Source organism: Camelina sativa, chromosome 8, assembly GCF_000633955.1.
Source record: "Camelina sativa cultivar DH55 chromosome 8, Cs, whole genome shotgun sequence".
Taxonomy (NCBI): Eukaryota; Viridiplantae; Streptophyta; class Magnoliopsida; order Brassicales; family Brassicaceae; genus Camelina; species Camelina sativa.
The window spans coordinates 26,818,781-26,835,269 of record NC_025692.1 but is presented as its reverse complement, the minus strand read 5'-3'; the positions used below and the strand labels follow the sequence as shown (position 1 = coordinate 26,835,269).

At 40.1% G+C, this 16,489-nt stretch overlaps 6 protein-coding genes and 1 non-coding gene across 12 annotated transcripts in view; 2 read left to right on the top strand and 5 right to left on the bottom strand.

Moving 5' to 3' along the window:
* The window catches only part of LOC104708867, a 3,626-nt gene extending 2,263 nt beyond the window's left edge, over window positions 1–1,363 (bottom strand). Inside the window, exon 1 of one of the 3 annotated variants that reach the window (XM_010425521.2) lies at window positions 84–1,363. In XM_010425521.2, coding sequence (XP_010423823.1) covers window positions 84–1,113 — 1,030 coding nt within the window. In that variant the 5' untranslated portion in view covers window positions 1,114–1,363. The other 2 variants (XM_010425522.2, XM_010425518.2) reach the window with 2 other exon arrangements.
* Window positions 1,479–3,813, bottom strand: LOC104708866 (serine/threonine-protein kinase CDL1-like). Its single transcript, XM_010425516.2, has 5 exons — window positions 3,564–3,813; window positions 2,982–3,172; window positions 2,700–2,889; window positions 2,207–2,598; window positions 1,479–2,117 (listed from the first exon to the last, which is right to left on the bottom strand). The coding sequence occupies exons 1-5, from the start codon at window positions 3,670–3,672 to the stop codon at window positions 1,854–1,856; spliced, it is 1,146 nt and encodes a 381-aa protein (XP_010423818.1). The 5' UTR covers window positions 3,673–3,813; the 3' UTR covers window positions 1,479–1,853.
* On the bottom strand, window positions 4,170–8,331 carry LOC104708865 (two-component response regulator-like APRR7). Of its 2 annotated transcripts, none has more exons than XM_010425513.2 (9): window positions 8,031–8,331; window positions 7,465–7,800; window positions 7,212–7,373; window positions 6,980–7,113; window positions 6,639–6,803; window positions 6,174–6,345; window positions 5,624–6,071; window positions 4,839–5,511; window positions 4,170–4,712 (listed from the first exon to the last, which is right to left on the bottom strand). In XM_010425513.2, the coding sequence occupies exons 2-9, from the start codon at window positions 7,778–7,780 to the stop codon at window positions 4,593–4,595; spliced, it is 2,190 nt and encodes a 729-aa protein (XP_010423815.1). In that variant the 5' UTR covers window positions 7,781–7,800; window positions 8,031–8,331; the 3' UTR covers window positions 4,170–4,592. The 2 variants fall into 2 exon arrangements, with proteins under 2 accessions (XP_010423815.1, XP_010423816.1); XM_010425514.2 differs by having other exon boundaries at window positions 5,624–6,068.
* TRNAS-UGA lies at window positions 8,701–8,782 on the bottom strand. The gene has a single exon. It is a non-coding gene; the product is annotated as a tRNA-Ser (tRNA).
* On the top strand, window positions 8,864–11,299 carry LOC104708862 (DNA topoisomerase 6 subunit A-like). 2 transcript variants are annotated; one of them, XM_010425510.2, is made up of 3 exons: window positions 8,864–9,486; window positions 9,659–10,146; window positions 10,779–11,299. In XM_010425510.2, exons 1-3 carry the CDS (start codon window positions 8,956–8,958, stop codon window positions 11,041–11,043), a joined length of 1,284 nt encoding a protein of 427 aa, XP_010423812.1. In that variant the 5' UTR covers window positions 8,864–8,955; the 3' UTR covers window positions 11,044–11,299. The 2 variants fall into 2 exon arrangements, with proteins under 2 accessions (XP_010423812.1, XP_010423811.1); XM_010425509.2 differs by lacking the exon at window positions 10,779–11,299 and having other exon boundaries at window positions 8,956–9,486; window positions 9,659–10,667.
* LOC104708864 (pentatricopeptide repeat-containing protein At5g02830, chloroplastic-like) lies at window positions 10,626–15,585 on the bottom strand. Of its 2 annotated transcripts, XM_010425511.2 has the most exons (13): window positions 14,931–15,585; window positions 14,750–14,837; window positions 14,420–14,624; window positions 14,194–14,301; window positions 13,877–14,041; window positions 13,194–13,787; window positions 12,933–12,998; window positions 12,755–12,835; window positions 12,349–12,446; window positions 12,023–12,233; window positions 11,862–11,922; window positions 11,366–11,703; window positions 10,626–10,733 (listed from the first exon to the last, which is right to left on the bottom strand). In XM_010425511.2, the coding sequence occupies exons 1-12, from the start codon at window positions 15,508–15,510 to the stop codon at window positions 11,384–11,386; spliced, it is 2,577 nt and encodes an 858-aa protein (XP_010423813.1). In that variant the 5' UTR covers window positions 15,511–15,585; the 3' UTR covers window positions 10,626–10,733; window positions 11,366–11,383. The 2 variants fall into 2 exon arrangements, with proteins under 2 accessions (XP_010423813.1, XP_010423814.1); XM_010425512.2 differs by lacking the exon at window positions 10,626–10,733 and having other exon boundaries at window positions 11,282–11,703; window positions 14,931–15,510.
* Window positions 15,780–16,489, top strand: part of LOC104708861 (protein REVEILLE 4-like) — a gene marked incomplete in the record, with an annotated part of 3,682 nt that continues 2,972 nt past the window's right edge. The window contains 1 exon segment of the mRNA XM_019229026.1: window positions 15,780–16,131. Within this exon segment, the coding sequence (XP_019084571.1) occupies window positions 15,914–16,131 (218 nt within the window).

Here is a 16,489-nt window from a genome sequence, read left to right as displayed (position 1 = left end):
TTTGCTTGCAAACACGATAACATACTGTATTCCTATACATACATCCAGTATCCAGCGTTTTGCATCGTGTGCAATCTTCCTGCAGCTACGGTCTTTGAGGATCGAAAGGCTTAAGGGACGTTGTTTCTTCTCAGAGAACCATTGTGTCCAGTAACTCTCTACTCTAAACTCATCTCTGTAAGACTTCTTCCCTCTTATTGGACAGTGAAAATTCACAGCCGTGAACCATCTGATGGCAGGAGCAACAGTCCCTATGGCTACTGCACCAGTCTGGCATACAAGAACCAAAAAGGTTGACCATTTGTAATCAGAGTCTCCGTGGCAGAATCCGAGTGACCTCGGTCTCAGCAAATAAGATCGAACCATGGCCTCACCTAACGTAACGGCACTCAATAGACAGAAGAAGCCAGAAGCAGTGCACGTGACAGAACGAGCCATAACGAACTGAGGGCTACTGGTGTGAGCCATCATCCAGAACTTGGACAAATCTTGCTGAATCCTCTTAGCTACTGTTGTTCTCTCTGTAGCCAAAGGACACTGCAAGGCAACGTACTTCTTCTTGTATTTGGTTTCCAAGATCCTTTTGGTGGTGGGGACTGCAGTGGCCGAGAAGCTCAAGATTAGTAGCATAAGAAGCATGAGAAGCAGAACAAGATAGTGTTCTTCTTTAAAGGCGTAGATGGCACCTGTGCCTAACTGGATACATATGTTGACAACGTCGGTGATAACAAGAATCCCTAAAGCCATGAGATTCATGAGGAGATCTTGGTTCTCCATAATACCCAGAGATGGCATGGAATTGCCCATCACGGTGCACACGAAGACACTGCTACTGAGTTTAGATAACTGGTCGTGGCGACTCGGCATCGAAGTGTTGAGATCGACAGAGAGTTTGATCCCGACGCCGATGAAAGTCAGAGAAGTTGCGTTGAGAGAGAAGAACTTACAGGGGAACCAGAACTTGCGGTGTCGGAAGCCGTGAAGAAGATCTGCGGCCATGGCTAGTCCGCAGATCAGTGAAGCTGCAGCAACGTATAAACCAATTGAAGGCAATGGTTTACTAAACTCTGCGTCGTTCAATTCGCCATGGGAGTCGCACCCGAGGTTACCCATCAGTTGATTTCTCTCTCTTTCTCCTTTCTCAAGACTTTGATCGGAAAGATGTTCTTTTTGTTGACTCCATGGAGAGGAGAGGGAGTGTGGTCTTGTCCTGTGTGTCTATGATGAGTTTTGGTCAACTTTGGGATTTCAACCTAGAAGAAAGTTCTTTCTTTTAAGGATTAAAACTTCGTGCGTGATCCGTGACTACCGGACTGAGTCAGTTCTGTTCCTCTTACGAGGTTTTTGTCAACTGATGTTTCTTTGTTTGTCAACTTGAATTTTGTCCATCTTTGGGGTTTTGGAAATTTTATGTTTTGCTTCCTTTGATCGTTTTGACTGAGAGAGCTCTGTAGAAACTAAATTAACACAGATGGTAGTAATACAATCAAAATCTCTAACCTTCAAAGAGTTGTGGAGCTGTAGTATATATTACAATAATTCAGGAATGAAAACAGAAACATTCCTCGATACAATATAATGATAAATTATCACATTTCAAAGGCAAATGCTACTTCTGAAGACCATCACCTATAACAACATTATAAACCGGCCTCTTTGTAACTCTCTCTCTCTCTCTCTCTCTCTCTCTCTCTCTCTCTCTCTCTCTCTCTCTTTTCTTACAAATATCTACAGGCAGATCTTACGAAATACTTTTATACTTTAGTCTGAAACCCATCCGGATAAAAAAAGACAGCCCGGGATCAGTCTAGGGTAAATAACTCACTCGGTATTGCGATTCTTTTGGACTGTTTTCAGACCCTCTTTGATCTAGGTGGAGTCCCAGGAGCGAAAAGGGAGCCTTGGACTGGCTGAGCCATAGGATCGAAGTTTTGGGAGGCGAGGTAAGTGAGTGCAGTGACAACATCAGCAATGAGAGGTCTAAGATTTGGCTGCTCTTGCACGCACATCGCTCCTACAGCGAGTGCTTGGTACAACCCTCGCGGAGGGTACTGACCTTGAAGCATTGGATCAGCCATTTGAGAGAATTTCCTCCTGTCTTTAAACAAAGGCCTTGCCTGAAAAGAGAGCATTTCATAGAATTCAATTAGAAGGAAACATCTAGAGAGAAAACAAAGTTTTGTTCCCAATTCTTTTTCTTCCTTACCCATGCGACTAGATTCTGTTCTCCAGTGGATCTTGAACTGTCTATTGCTTTCCTACCGGTAATAATCTCCAACAGAACAACACCAAAGCTGTAAACGTCTGATTTGAGTGTTAGTTGGCCTGTCATTGCATATTCAGGAGCGCAGTATCCATATGTTCCCATAACCCGAGTCGACACATGAGACTTGTCACCCACTGGTCCAAGTTTGGCCAGCCCAAAGTCGGATAGCTTTGGATAGTAGTCATCGCCGAGCAAAATATTGGAGCATTTCAAATCTCGATAGATCACTGGAGGCATGGTTTTGTCATGCAGATACTCCAGACCTTTTGCAGCACCTGCAGCTATTTTCATTCTGGTGTTCCAGTCAAGTGGCTGCTTCCCAGGTGAAATGTCTGGAATAATAAAAAACAATCGTTCAATTGAAACTTTAAGACGTTTCCTATACATTATTTAATAATTGGAAAGTATCCATAGGCGCGTCAGAAGCGCATACCATGCAAATGATCTTCCAGTGAGCCTAAAGGCATGTACTCGTACACAAGAAGCCGTTGGTCTCCATCAGCACAATACCCTATTAAGTTAACAAGATTCGGGTGATGAAGAAGACTCAACATGAGAACCTCGACAAGGAACTCCCTGTTTCCTTGTAAACCATTATGATCAAGTTGCTTGATAGCCGCTGTCTACAAATGAAAAACAAAGTTAGTAAGTAAGCGTTCATTACTAAGAACATTCAAAAGGTTAAAACTAGAGAACCGGTCAAAAAATAACGAACCTGACCAGTGCTGGCTAAGTATCCTTTGTAAACCCTACCAAACCCTCCTTCTCCTATAAGACATTCTTTTCTGAAGTTTCTAGTGGCAGTAGCTAGCTCAGAGAAGGTAAACGTTTGTGCCACAATGTGCTCAGAGCCTTTACTTTTGGATTCACTCTTGTCACTAAAGGATGATTTGGCCTTAGATTTCTCTACCAAAAAGAAAGCGGAATCATTAATTAAGACAGAAGTGTCTAAAGATCAATACTTTACATCGCAGGAGCAAAAATCAAAGCTTTACAAATCAAAGTCCCGTTTTAGCTTTCATCAGAATAACTTAAATCCACAACATCAACCCGCAAAATAGGCATGCAAATAACACATTAATATAGGTCAAAATACAACTAAGAGTGTGAATCAGACTAGTCTGAAGCTACTGAAATCAGAAGGAACAAAAAGAAAAAGGAAAAAACCCTAATCAGCATTAGCCTCAGCGGAATCAGAAAAGCATAGTAATGATCAAAGATTAAAAATTTCCAAAATTTTAAGCTTGAAAAGCTTAAACCCAGAATTAAAAGGATGTAGTGTGAGAAACCCTCTTACCTGAAGTAGACAGAGAACAATTAGAGGACTTCCTATTGAGTTTTTGGTCACCGTTTCTGCGAGTCTTAGTCCTCCCGCTCGATTTCCCAGAACACGGGATCCAACCCATTAAGCTTCTAGATCTTCTTCTTCTTCTTCTTCCTCTTCAACTGATTCTTCGTTTTGATTGCGTTCGATGATCTCGAAAGCGAGAGAGAGAGAGAGAAAAGCTGAGACCTTTGAAAATGTAATAACGAGCACGCCAAGCCTATCTCGGCTCCAATTTATATTTTATTTTAATTTTAATATTTGTGATACAATTAATTATAATTTGACTTTTTTGACAAATAAAACTTTTGATGTCAAAGGAAAAAAGACAAATAAAAAATCAATAGTTTACCAAAGTATTAACTATTACCCAATGAAATTTTTATCTTCTTTCAAAAGAGGTCAACACACAAAAGAGGTAAATTATTAGAACAGAACATGAATAAGCAACAATCGTGGTCACCATGTCCATGATAGTTTCTCAATCATTTGATTATTCTTCCTTTCTAAATTGGTGTTGAAAAGAGAATATTTTTAAAAATGAAACTAAAATAGCTTTATTCTAGTAAAATTACAACATAAGCTAAAAATCATATTACAAGAGATAATGCTGGTACAAATGCGACACCGTAATGTGTTCGGCTCCAAAAAGCAAGCTTATACAAAAATAAAAACACAAACAAGTGGTGTTATTGTTTTTACAAGTTTACAACATCTACAAAGATATTTCACTACATCCTGGAACTGATGAAACCGAACCCTTCGTCCTAAATTCACAAACCAGACCAGACAACGACAATGGCAAACAATCAAATGTCGTCGTCTCTTTGTTTCGTGTATAGTACTAGTAGTAGTAGTATCGAAAGAATCAGACTTTGAAGGGAAAATGTTAAAACATGTGACAGATAAGATATATATATATATATAAGATAGATGATGAGCACATTACTCATGTTTTCAGGGCTGAGAAATACTTGGGGTTTTTTAGGTTTTTTCCGTTAGCTATCCATCCTCGATGTCTTTTATGTCGCTATCGTCCGTTGCAGCAGCTGGTTTACGAACAAATTGACCACGCACACGAGGGCGTTGTTCCGCCAGTTTTTTCCGGCTTTGGTATCGTACCTGAGAAGAAAAGAATCATTTTTTTATAAACAAAAACCAAATCATCATTAAACGTCTGAAAACATTTAACAAATTTTACTACTACTGGTTTTGTTAAACAGTCAAGATGTTTGATCAAGAATTTACCTTCTTTCTGAAGCACCTCTCTTTTCTCTTCTGACGGAACTTTGTCAACGCAGCTTCCCTTTGAGAGATCTTATTTTCATCCGCCACGTTTCCGCTACCACTTCCGCTTCCGCTTCCACTACCATCTCCATTTCCGTTTTTGCCAGCACCGTTATCACTACCCATATTCATTCCTCCAGCATTCATACCATTGCTGCTTCCATTTGGCCCATTGCTTCCATGACCACTACCTGATACACTTCCATTCACACTGTAATTCACTGTGTTGTTGTTACCTTCAATCGTTTCGTTGTACACATTTGAGGATCCGCATTGTGGAGGTAGCTTCCTCTCAGCGACATGGACACGATTATAGGAGGCATGCTGTTTATGATGATCACAGGGTAAAGGCTGAAATGATGAATGCTTGACTGATGAAGATCCTGCTGAGCTTACTTTTGGAGCTCCTGGTTTTGTGAAAGCGTTGTTATCAGTAGTGGAACTCATATCAAAGTTATTGCTACCAACATGTGAGCGGTGATTGTTGGGGAGACTCTCGTTCTCGTTCATGTTTGAGTGACAATCACATGCGGCTTCAGTCCTTTTTAATAGATCCTGGCTGCTATTACCATGAAGCGAATTGCTTCCTAAGTTCCCGCCAGAAAGCTTATTTACATTTGAGGCTGGATTATACCTGTACAAGTCCAACAGTCGATCCCATACTTCTTCAGTATGGTATTCAAAGAGGTTGTATATTGAAGAAAAAACAGAGCTTTTAAAATGTGTTAATGATACTAAGAAAGTACCTTGAGAAAGCTGATCCCTCTGAACGCCTCAGCACATTGCGGTCATCCCTAACTAATGTCCCATCATCTTTAATTCCTCTATGTCTCTTTGAACTATGTTCTACGTGCATAAGCTCTTCGGAATTTTTGACAGCAGCTTCATTTGTATCTAAAGTTTTCAAGTGAGTGTTAGGCGCCTCAGGTTCTCTGTTATCTTGAAGGTGGCTAGACATAGCTTTAAAACCCGAGCCTCCATCTTCATGCATTTGTTTACTAGAAGGACTTTCGCTACTGAGGTCCAATGGTCCTTTCCCAACATTTATTTTCCATTTACTAGAGCTCTTTTCAAATGAATTATCCTGTCTCACAATGCCAGGAGTTTTAGATAGGGGTTCATCTTTTGGCTCCAGTTCCAGATCACAATTTTTACGAATACTGATCTCTAAGTCTCTACCCATTGTGACATCTTCTGCAAAAATGATGAATGAAGAAAAAAATTCAATATTACCAACTTAAGTTTGTAAAAAGAAGAGTATGGAAAAAACTGAGAAATCACAGCTTCCGTCCCTACCAAATTTTTCATCCTGTTCTTGAGTCTCCTTATCAGCAGGTGCTGCAACCAACTGATTACTTGGAACCTCGAGGTTAGAATGTACTACTTGGGCGCAAGTACTATCGACTCGATCCCATAGAGATACCGCTCGTGGACTGTCAACCTCCACAGCTTTTTTCGTCCAAGAGCTCTGAGTAAAAGGAGTATTATCAAGATCAATCTAGGGTTTGAAAAATAAACCATGTGCAAAATAAACTTCAGAATGAACTAGAATTTTTCACCCAGTTTATCAATCCAAAGATCTAAGTTAAACATCATTGAGTTCTACAATTGATTAGTTAAGCGCTTCCACCATTTACAAGCATCTGAGTGCACATGCGAAGTTCGATCATCCGACCCCTACCATTTATGGTGAAGAATTTTTTAAAAGGGTAACTTATCAGATATCAATATTAGATTATTGGTATTGCACATTCGTCTTACCTGAGCGCCACTCCCATCACTACTTCCATCACTAGCATTCAGGCCAATGCTCCCATTTTCATTCTCACCACTGCTTCCTGAATCATGATCAGATTTTCTAATACTCTTTGATTTCACAGACTTTTGAGTTTGATGCGTTCCACTCTCACTTCCACTACCGCTAGACTGTGAACAAGAAACAAGGAAAACCATGAGAAACCAAAAAGAAGATACCAATCCACAATTAGACAAAAGACTTTCTCGTTTACTACTTATCACCAATTGTACATCAAATGGATAAAACCCCGAAAAACAAAGACCAGAATTTTTTTTGAATTAATCATATATGAGCAAGGACCTACACTTTGGCATCTCCTCCAAACATGCTGCCAAAGGATCTTAAGTTCGTTTTTTCTTATTGGCTTAACAAGAAAGTCAACTGCTCCTTTCGATAAGCACTTAAAGACCAGCCCCATTGAGTCATGAGATGACATCACTGCAACACAAATCTCACAGTGGAATGTAGTTAAAAGCATCTTCTTCCAACAAAAGCTAGAGAAGACTCAACCAGGGACAAAAAAAAAAAAAACTCACTGATGACAGGGATGTTCCGACGAGATTTGTGGTTCAAAATCTTGCACAAGAGACCGATACCAGACAAGTAAGGCATGATCACTTCCGTTAGAACAATATCAATATGATTGTTTAGATCTTCTAACACCTTCCAAGCTTGTATCCCATTTGAAACCTCAACAACTGCCATGAAACAAAGTTAATAATAATCAATCAACCAAACAAAACTAATGGTGATATAGATCAGGCAGAGTCATAGGGTTCAAAAACTGACCTTCATAGCTACAATTACGAAGAAGAGCAGTAACGATATAACGAGTGCAGTCATCATTCTCCACAAGAAGAACTCTAATGGTTCTCACATGAAGAAACCTTTCCCAACAAACAGTTGCTGATGTTTGTTGCGAGAGTGGAATTTGCAGTCCAGCAGCGCCTGAACTCCCATTTCTCACATCCATAGCGATTCCATTAACTTTATCTTCTTCACTCTGCTTCTCTGTCCGACTCTCAACCCTATCAGATTTCGTTTCTACCGTATTTCGATCAGTGTTTGGGTAACGTGAACCCTCCCCCTCTTTATTAACATTCATCACACCACAAGCCAGAAACCCTAAATTCGGAAAAAAAAATGGTAAAGCTAGAGGAGTTAGGAATCGAATAATACTCTAGATTAGTAGAACACAGAGTTGAAGAACACGAAATTTGAAACAACCAACCCAATCAAGTAAACTTTTCGAAGAATCATCAAAACAAAAAAACGTGAATCTCGACTTCAAATCGAGAAAAAAAAAAACTAAAACAAAAGCATCTGAATTCCAAAGAGAGTACTACTGATCTTACAATAATCAAATCCTACAAGGAAGAATCGAGCTCCAAAAGTTGCATCAATCACCAGAATAATGGATCTAGCACAAAGCAGCAGCTAACTCGTTTGGGAATTAGAGAGAAACACAAAGGAATCAAAAGTTAAAAAGAAAGGCAAAGCAAAAATACACAAAGAACCGAAGCTTCTTTTAGAAAGAAAAAATAAAAAAAAGGACACAGTGAAGAATTTTTTTTTGATTATGAGTTTTTTCTTTTTTTCTTTTGCTGTCTCCGAGAGAGTGGAAATCGGAGACGACCATAAGCCACCGGTTTTTATTTTTTCCGGAAATAAATAGATATTACAGAGATTTTGTCGACGAGAATATTAAACAAAAAAACAAAATAAAATAAAAATTCGTTATTTCTGACGTGGATAAAACTAGAGGTCCCGAACGTTTGTGAAATTCCACGTCAGATAGGATATTTCCACATCACGTATTGGCGAGGATCGCTGACGTGGACGGTAGATCAAAAACAGTCGTTCAGGCAGCTAGTGGCAGATCTGAGATCTTTTTGGATTGACACGTTGAGTCGTATCTCATCTCGACCCTTGATTTGATTTTGGCGGAAGAGACTAGCGTTTAAAGATATGGGCCGTAAATTACGCTTTGTAAACCCAATTAAAAAATTCTCTAAAAATAAACGTCGTCGACAGCAGGGTTCGAACCTGCGCGGGCGAAGCCCAATAGATTTCAAGTCTATCTCCTTAACCACTCGGACATATCGACATTTTGATTAAATCACAGTTAATAAAGATAATAAAACGTATTCATAATTCTATCCCTTTAGTTGCCCTAGTAATTGACATTCACGAGATACGTTGACCTAAAGGAGTGAATTTTCCCGCCATTGTTAGTACTAAGAACTCTCTCGGCCGCCGCATCTCCGTCGCCGTCTACAGATGGCGGATAAGAAGAAGCGGAAACGATCTAAAGACGACGAGACGGAGGAGCTTCCTTTCAAAAACATTCTGGAACCAGACGAAGCTATCCTGGAGCTTTTCAAATCCTATGTTTCCTCTTCTATCAAAGCCGCCGCCGGAGCCGGCGGTGCTTCGTCCTCGTCATCGAAACCACTAACCCTGGATGATCTCTCTCTCTCATCTTCCTGCCGTGAAGTCGCAGATCTCTCACTCTCCTCCGTGCAGACAGAGATAGAGACAGTCATCGTCCAAATCGCCCGTTCGATTCTAGCCGGTGATGGCTTCTCCTTCAGTGTTCCTTCACGCGCCGCCTCGAATCAGCTGTATGTCCCGGAGCTCGACCGTATTGTGTTGAAAGACAAATCCACCCTCCGCCCTTTTGCTTCCGTTTCTTCTGTCAGGAAGACTACCATCACCACTCGTATTCTCGCCCTTATCCACCAACTCTGCCTCAGCAAAATTCATGTTACCAAGCGTGATCTCTTCTACACCGACGTTAAGCTTTTCCAGGTTGGATCTTCTTGCTTTCAGTTTGGAAGTTAGAGAATGCTACTCATTGTTTAGATCTAGCTCTTGTTGTTTTTGTTTTGAGCAACTAATGGCACTGAATCTGTGTAGTTGAGCAAAGAAGTTTCAATTTTGGAAGGTTTTGAACCAATTTGCAACTTTACTGAATTTGCAGGACCAGACACAGAGTGATGCTGTGTTGGACGATGTCTCGTGTATGCTCGGCTGCACAAGGTCAAGCCTCAATGTAATCGCAGCAGAGAAAGGTGTGGTGGTGGGAAGGCTCATATTCAGTGACAATGGAGATATGATAGATTGCACAAAGATGGGAATGGGTGGGAAAGCCATTCCACCAAACATTGACCGGGTTGGAGATATGCAGAGTGATGCTTTGTTCATACTCTTAGTTGAAAAAGATGCAGCTTATATGAGGTTAGCAGAAGACAGATTCTACAACCGGTTCCCTTGTATCATCGTGACTGCAAAAGGCCAGCCCGATGTAGCCACAAGGCTCTTCTTGAGGAAAATGAAAATGGAGCTTAAGCTTCCAGTGCTTGCCTTGGTGGATAGTGATCCTTACGGGTTGAAGATCTTGTCGGTTTATGGATGTGGGTCGAAGAACATGTCGTACGATAGTGCAAACTTGACTACACCCGATATCAAGTGGCTTGGGATCAGGCCAAGTGATTTGGACAAGTATAAGATACCTGAGCAGTGTAGGTTGCCAATGACTGAGCAGGATATTAAGACCGGGAAGGATATGCTAGAGGAGGATTTCGTGAAGAAAAACCCTGGGTGGGTCGAGGAACTTAATCTGATGGTGAAATCGAAGCAGAAGGCTGAGATTCAGGCGTTGAGCTCTTTTGGTTTCCAGTATTTATCAGAAGTTTACTTGCCCCTGAAACTGCAGCAGCAGGATTGGCTCTGATCATCAAGATTGCTGTGTTCCTGTTCAATTAGAGAGACCAACAAGTGTACGCTACAAATTTCAAGTTTATGATCATGTAATTGCTGGTTTCCTAGCATGTGAATTACTACACAGATCAAAACTTGGTTTTAATTTATGGTTTGAATCTACACAGAACTGGGAAGATAGGTGTCAGTTGATTATTTAGAAGACAACTCATTTGTTATTTAAAAGATTGTATACAATATGCTTATTGAGATAATTAACATTCAATATCTTTCCCCATTCCTTTCTGCTTCTGGTTTGAAATTAGCATAAAATACAAAGATGATTGATTAGTAATGTGACCAGTNTACGATAGTGCAAACTTGACTACACCTGATATCAAGTGGCTTGGGATCAGGCCAAGTGATTTGGACAAGTATAAGATACCTGAGCAGTGTAGGTTGCCAATGACTGAGCAGGATATTAAGACCGGGAAGGATATGCTAGAGGAGGATTTCGTGAAGAAAAACCCTGGGTGGGTCGAGGAACTTAATCTGATGGTGAAATCGAAGCAGAAGGCTGAGATTCAGGCGTTGAGCTCTTTTGGTTTCCAGTATTTATCAGAAGTTTACTTGCCCCTGAAACTGCAGCAGCAGGATTGGCTCTGATCATCAAGATTGCTGTGTTCCTGTTCAATTAGAGAGACCAACAAGTGTACGCTACAAATTTCAAGTTTATGATCATGTAATTGCTGGTTTCCTAGCATGTGAATTACTACACAGATCAAAACTTGGTTTTAATTTATGGTTTGAATCTACACAGAACTGGGAAGATAGGTGTCAGTTGATTATTTAGAAGACAACTCATTTGTTATTTAAAAGATTGTATACAATATGCTTATTGAGATAATTAACATTCAATATCTTTCCCCATTCCTTTCTGCTTCTGGTTTGAAATTAGCATAAAATACAAAGATGATTGATTAGTAATGTGACCAGTCAGAGACAGCTACTTTTTGCGCTGCAACCACTGATACAGAGACGCCTTTGTCACCATCAACCTCTCCAGGATTGCAGGTCTCCTCGTCGAGGATATACTAACAAATGACTTACTGTTCTCTGACGTATCTGCTGTATCTTGGTTTGCATCATCCACACAGAGTGCATCCTGTTTGATATTTCTTTGTCCAGCAGGAAGAACCACAAGAGACAATTCATCTTGTAGAAGCTTCACTAGCGCTTCTTTGACAATAACCTCTTGCTTTCCTGATTCGGTATTTGCTTCACCGGTTTCTAGGATAATCAACACATCATCTATTACAACATCACCTGCAAAGGGAGATTCAGTTAGTCGCAAATGTGCTTTTTAGTCTCTATTGGAATAAAATTCAACCACGTTGCTTGTATGCTGTTCCCGTTTGAAATGTTTCCCGAGTCAAAAAAGTTAATGCAAGATAGAGAATTTATTCTGGTGTCTAGAATCTTACCTCGCATATAGTCTTCCTTGATCATTCGCAAAACTGCTAGAACAACAAGTCGAGCCTCAACCTGTAAATAAATGCAAAAGCTTGACATGGTCATATGCTGAAGGAGTTAAATTGATAGGATTACAAGCGCACAAAATACTTCATTGTCTCCATTAACTTACCTTGGTAAGTCCTTGAAGGTCAATTGCAAGGTTTCCGGCTGTTCTCTCATGCAAGTGTGTAGCTACTTTTTCAATGAGTAAACTTACAGGTCTCCCTACATTATCTCCTTCTTGGTCGCTTATTTTATCATGGCTCTGACCATTTTCCTGTATGACTCCTTCGCACCACTCCTCGATAAGTTCCTTGAGAAAGTGATCGTTGGGCTTGTACCTGCAGTGTTGTGGCTTTGTTTGTGAGTAAAAAGGAATGCCTCCTCACTTGTTTGAAGATATGGAACCATCAAGAAGAGAAATTAGAGTACACCGTATAAGTAAATTGTTCTTACCCTGCTTTTCGCATGTCCTGATATATAGCTAAGCATTGCCGCACTTCAAGTAAAGAACCATATTTGCTTCGTGCTTTAAGAAGTGTATTATAGGTCACCTGAGAAACAACTTTCTGGACTGAGAAATACTGAGATAAATTGCGAAACGGCTTCCCATGTCATAGCAATGCATTTCGTCAATTTAGACTAGTCTAATAACTTCAGGACTTTATATGCATAATTTTGTACACAGCACTGATAAATTCAGTCTTCTGACACTACCTAAACTGGCGTGATGGATATACGGTCAATTTATCTTGCTGGGGGTTAAAGTTTACAGCATTAAAGGGAACTTCAAATATGGAGGAAGTTAGTAGCTGAAAGGGAAAAAAAAAAAGAAACAAAGCCATTCGAACATCAGAATTACCCAGTTTGGCTTTATCTGATATCTCCTCATCTCCTCGAACAAAGAAAATGCCAACTTCAAACTTTTATTTTCCGCGCAGATCTGCAGATAATAAGAATTGTATCTTCACACGTTTGAGTTGTGCAATAATTAAGAACAATGCAGAAAGGTTGGCACCAGTAAGAGAGAGATTAAATACCTTGATTGCAGTTGTGTAGGCAACAACATCAGGTCTGGTTCCGGCCGAATGCATAGTTCTCAAAATCTGTGCTGGATGAAAAATTTATATCAGGGAACTTATCACATTACTGCGTAAATGGCATAAATGATACTATAAATGTACATGTAAGCTTATAAACATGAGCTCGAGAAGTATGATCCCCTTAATGTCATTTATCTGTTTTAGAAAGAGATTTGAATGAGTATATTTTTAAAAAAATCCAGAGAAAAGTTGACTCACCCGTACAGCACCTTCTACATCGCCTGAACCTCCACACATATCGATCAAAGTCGACCATGTTATTTGATTTGGTGCAAGACCTAGGCTTTTCATCTCATCCATCAATTCTTTGCCTCGATAGTAATCGGTACCACATGCTTTCAAGAGAATATTATATGTAGCAGTTGTTGGCTTGAAAAAAAATCTATTTGAGGCTTGGATATAAGGTGAAGTAGAATTATTATTCACCAAAGAACCAGGACCATGATTTTTTAATCTATTTGGGCTGGAAGTGCGACCTTTAGTAACTATATCATCTGCATATAAGGCTTCCTTAACTGAGCTTCCCTTCCAAGATTGAAAAAGGCGAAAAGCTCGGTCATACTGGCAAGCTTCAACGCAAGCATGCAGTAGGATGTTGAAACACTGAGAATTAGGCTCACAGCCAGATGCAAGCATTTCTTCAAAAAGGTGATTTGCCTGCTCTACTAAACCTGCATTGGCACAGGCGCTGATCAACGACGACCATGTATGAGTATTTGGGGTTACACCAACAGATTTCATATCATCTTTGACTCTGAGTGCCCATTTCCACATCTTTGCATCTGCAAAAACCTGATCTTAAGGCATTATTCAGAGACTTAAGGGATACAAAAGCAAAAGATAATGATAAACTTAGTTTTACAAAAATGTGGATATTGTACCTTTATAATAGTACAATATGTGAAGGCATCCAACTTCAAAAGTCCGGAAAATTCCATTCGCTTTGCTTCGTTGTATATGTCCTGGGCAAGATCAACCCGTCCAGCCAGGCAACATGTTTTCAGCAGTATGTTGTAGGATGTCATGTCAGCTGTAACATCAAGTTTCTGCCCATGACATGTAGATTTGAAGGTCAGTCAATACCTATTCCTATATCTGAAATTTTGAGGGTAGATTGAACCATTCGAATTACTATCTAGATAGTTCACCTACTCATATCTTATAGCTTAAATTACATATCAAGAGATAAAAGAAATACCTGCATATTCTTGTATACTTTTAGTGTGTACCCAAGATCATGGGAATTAACATTCATTAGGCTGTTCACAACATAAATATTTGGCTTAATGTTTTCTTTGAGAAGATCCTGCCACAAGATTCTGAGTTAACTACAAATCTCAAATGCAGGACGGCAGACAAAAGTAAACCTAATGGTTCAAATAAAGTATACTTATGCAAAACATTCAGTATAGTCAGGGAATTACCTCATATATGTACCTCGATTTAACGTAATCACCACACAGACCACAAACATCTATCATCGTTCGGAATATATACATGTTAGGAGTATCTAAAATCTGTTTGCAGGCTTCATATGCTGTCATAACAGAGACCATATCTCCTTTCTTTCCGAAACCATGAATAATTCTACAAAGCAATATCTCTGTATGTGGCAAAAGACATGCGTATCTGCATTCCATATGAATCAAATCGTTAGCAGCACACTATATTAAGAATTCTTGTGCTCAATTTCTAAATTCCAAAAACCATTAACCTGAATTGTTATAAGGGGAGTGTAAACAAACAAGCCTTACCTAATAGCTAACTGAGGATTGGAAATGTCAACACAACTCTTTACAACATCAAAAGGATCCACCAGCTCTTTGATTTTGAATCTGAGACCTGAAATAAGAAGCAGCCACTCAATTCAAGAGGTTCAAAGGCTGGTCTAAAATCATAGTGTAACAGGACAGCAAGAATAATATAGTATTTTACCGGAAAGTATCTCCAGTAGATCAATAGCTTTCTCCACTTGCACAGAGTTAGCCATCGTACGAAACTGTTTCCTCATTAATTTCACAGACGAATCATCCACAAGGTCTAATGGAGCAATCCCTACCTTCTCAATTCTCTTCAAAGTGTAAACCACGCTCTCAATCTTACCCTGTCGAAGATTCGAAGAAATCGCTTTCGATAAGAGATCAAAATCAACCATGGAAGCGAAACGCGCCACATTAGCTCCGGACTCTGCAGCCAAAGTCTCGGCGATGAGAGCGACGTCCTCAATTCGGCCGTCCTCAGCGAGCTTCGAGGCGAAATCAGCGTAATACTCGAGCGAGCCATCTGGAATCCATCTAACGACGTTAGAGAAGTCGCTAGAGAGAGAATGAGTCGCGGAAACTGGAGCAGGAGAAGCTGAGTGTTGCTGCGGTAGTGACGGAAGTAGCTTAGTGAGAGAAGGACTCGGTTTAGTTTTCCGGTTCGCTTCTGGTGCGGTGGCGTAACAGCGACGGCGGTGGTGGTGAGGATTGGTAATGGCGGAGGAGGAGCCAAAGACGATGACAAGGTCTCTCATTCCTCGCCAACGGTTAGGATCATCACCATCATCATTGTGGCTCAGTTTTTTATTCTGGTTTTCTAATTTATCCGAAGACCTGTCAATGGATTGGATTTGAAAGGCTACTCTTACAACTCCCGAACCGGACCGGATTTCTCGTGTTAAATTTACTGGTATGTCTAAACCAATTTGGTACGTTGATAACACGTGTCACGTGATTAGTTTACCAAATTTTTATTATAAAAAAAGGAGAAAAATGGATGGCCTGAAATTGGAAGTGAAGCTCTTCCACATATTATTACACCAACTTCTTTGCCTGCCGGGCGGGCATGTGGATATCGTTGTCATTTCTCTCTCTAAAAGCCTTCTTCTTTCTTCACTCTCTCTCTAAACGATCGCTATCTTTGAAAGAAGAAAACCGATGGCCTCAACCAATCCGGTGGTCGGTGAAGCACTACCGTCGGAAACAATTACAGATGCTACTGCTGAGATGACGACCACGACGGTTTCTTCTTCTTCTTTATCGACGGAAGCTGGGGAAGCACCGGAGAAGAAAGTGAGGAAAGCTTACACGATCACTAAGTCCAGAGAGAGTTGGACTGAAGGAGAGCACGATAAGTTTCTGGAAGCTCTTCAATTGTAATTTCACCCGCTCCTATTCTTATCTTTTCTTCTTCCACTATGAATTTGATTCTGTGTGTTTCCCAGCTCTAATTCTAGCTGAATTTTGCGTAATTTCGCCTTTACTTTGCTCAACCTATGATAAATTACACAACCTGATCCGTGAAGTTGACCCCTTCAGTTGAAATGTTAGGTTAGGGTTGATAAAGTGATGAACTTTTATCAGATCAGAGTTTGGTCATCTGGAGTTTTCGCCTATGTAATTGGATTTTAATTAAAAGAGCAGCAATGTCTTCTTTGATTGGTTAGGTTGGATTGTATTCAGATAGACCAGAGTTTCAATTAGTCTCTGATGAATGCTTTTTTTTTTTTTTTT

Coding starts and splice junctions, on each gene's coding strand:
- LOC104708865 (XM_010425513.2), bottom strand. CDS start 7,780: ATGAATGTTAATAAAGAGGGGGAGGGTTCACGTTACCCAAACACTGAT. Junction 7,374..7,464: donor TCGTAATTGTAGCTATGAAG/GTCAGTTTTTGA, acceptor GTTTCATGGCAG/TTGTTGAGGTTTCAAATGGG. Junction 5,512..5,623: donor GAGGGATCAGCTTTCTCAAG/GTACTTTCTTAG, acceptor GGACTTGTACAG/GTATAATCCAGCCTCAAATG.
- LOC104708864 (XM_010425511.2), bottom strand. CDS start 15,510: ATGAGAGACCTTGTCATCGTCTTTGGCTCCTCCTCCGCCATTACCAAT. Junction 14,625..14,749: donor AATCCTCAGTTAGCTATTAG/GTAAGGCTTGTT, acceptor TATGGAATGCAG/ATACGCATGTCTTTTGCCAC. Junction 13,788..13,876: donor CATATTGTACTATTATAAAG/GTACAATATCCA, acceptor CCTTAAGATCAG/GTTTTTGCAGATGCAAAGAT.
- LOC104708866 (XM_010425516.2), bottom strand. CDS start 3,672: ATGGGTTGGATCCCGTGTTCTGGGAAATCGAGCGGGAGGACTAAGACT. Junction 3,173..3,563: donor TTGTTCTCTGTCTACTTCAG/GTAAGAGGGTTT, acceptor TCTTTTTGGTAG/AGAAATCTAAGGCCAAATCA. Junction 2,118..2,206: donor AACAGAATCTAGTCGCATGG/GTAAGGAAGAAA, acceptor CTCTCTTTTCAG/GCAAGGCCTTTGTTTAAAGA.
- LOC104708862 (XM_010425510.2), top strand. CDS start 8,956: ATGGCGGATAAGAAGAAGCGGAAACGATCTAAAGACGACGAGACGGAG. Junction 9,487..9,658: donor CCGACGTTAAGCTTTTCCAG/GTTGGATCTTCT, acceptor CTGAATTTGCAG/GACCAGACACAGAGTGATGC. Junction 10,147..10,778: donor TTGACTACACCCGATATCAA/GTGGCTTGGGAT, acceptor ACCTGATATCAA/GTGGCTTGGGATCAGGCCAA.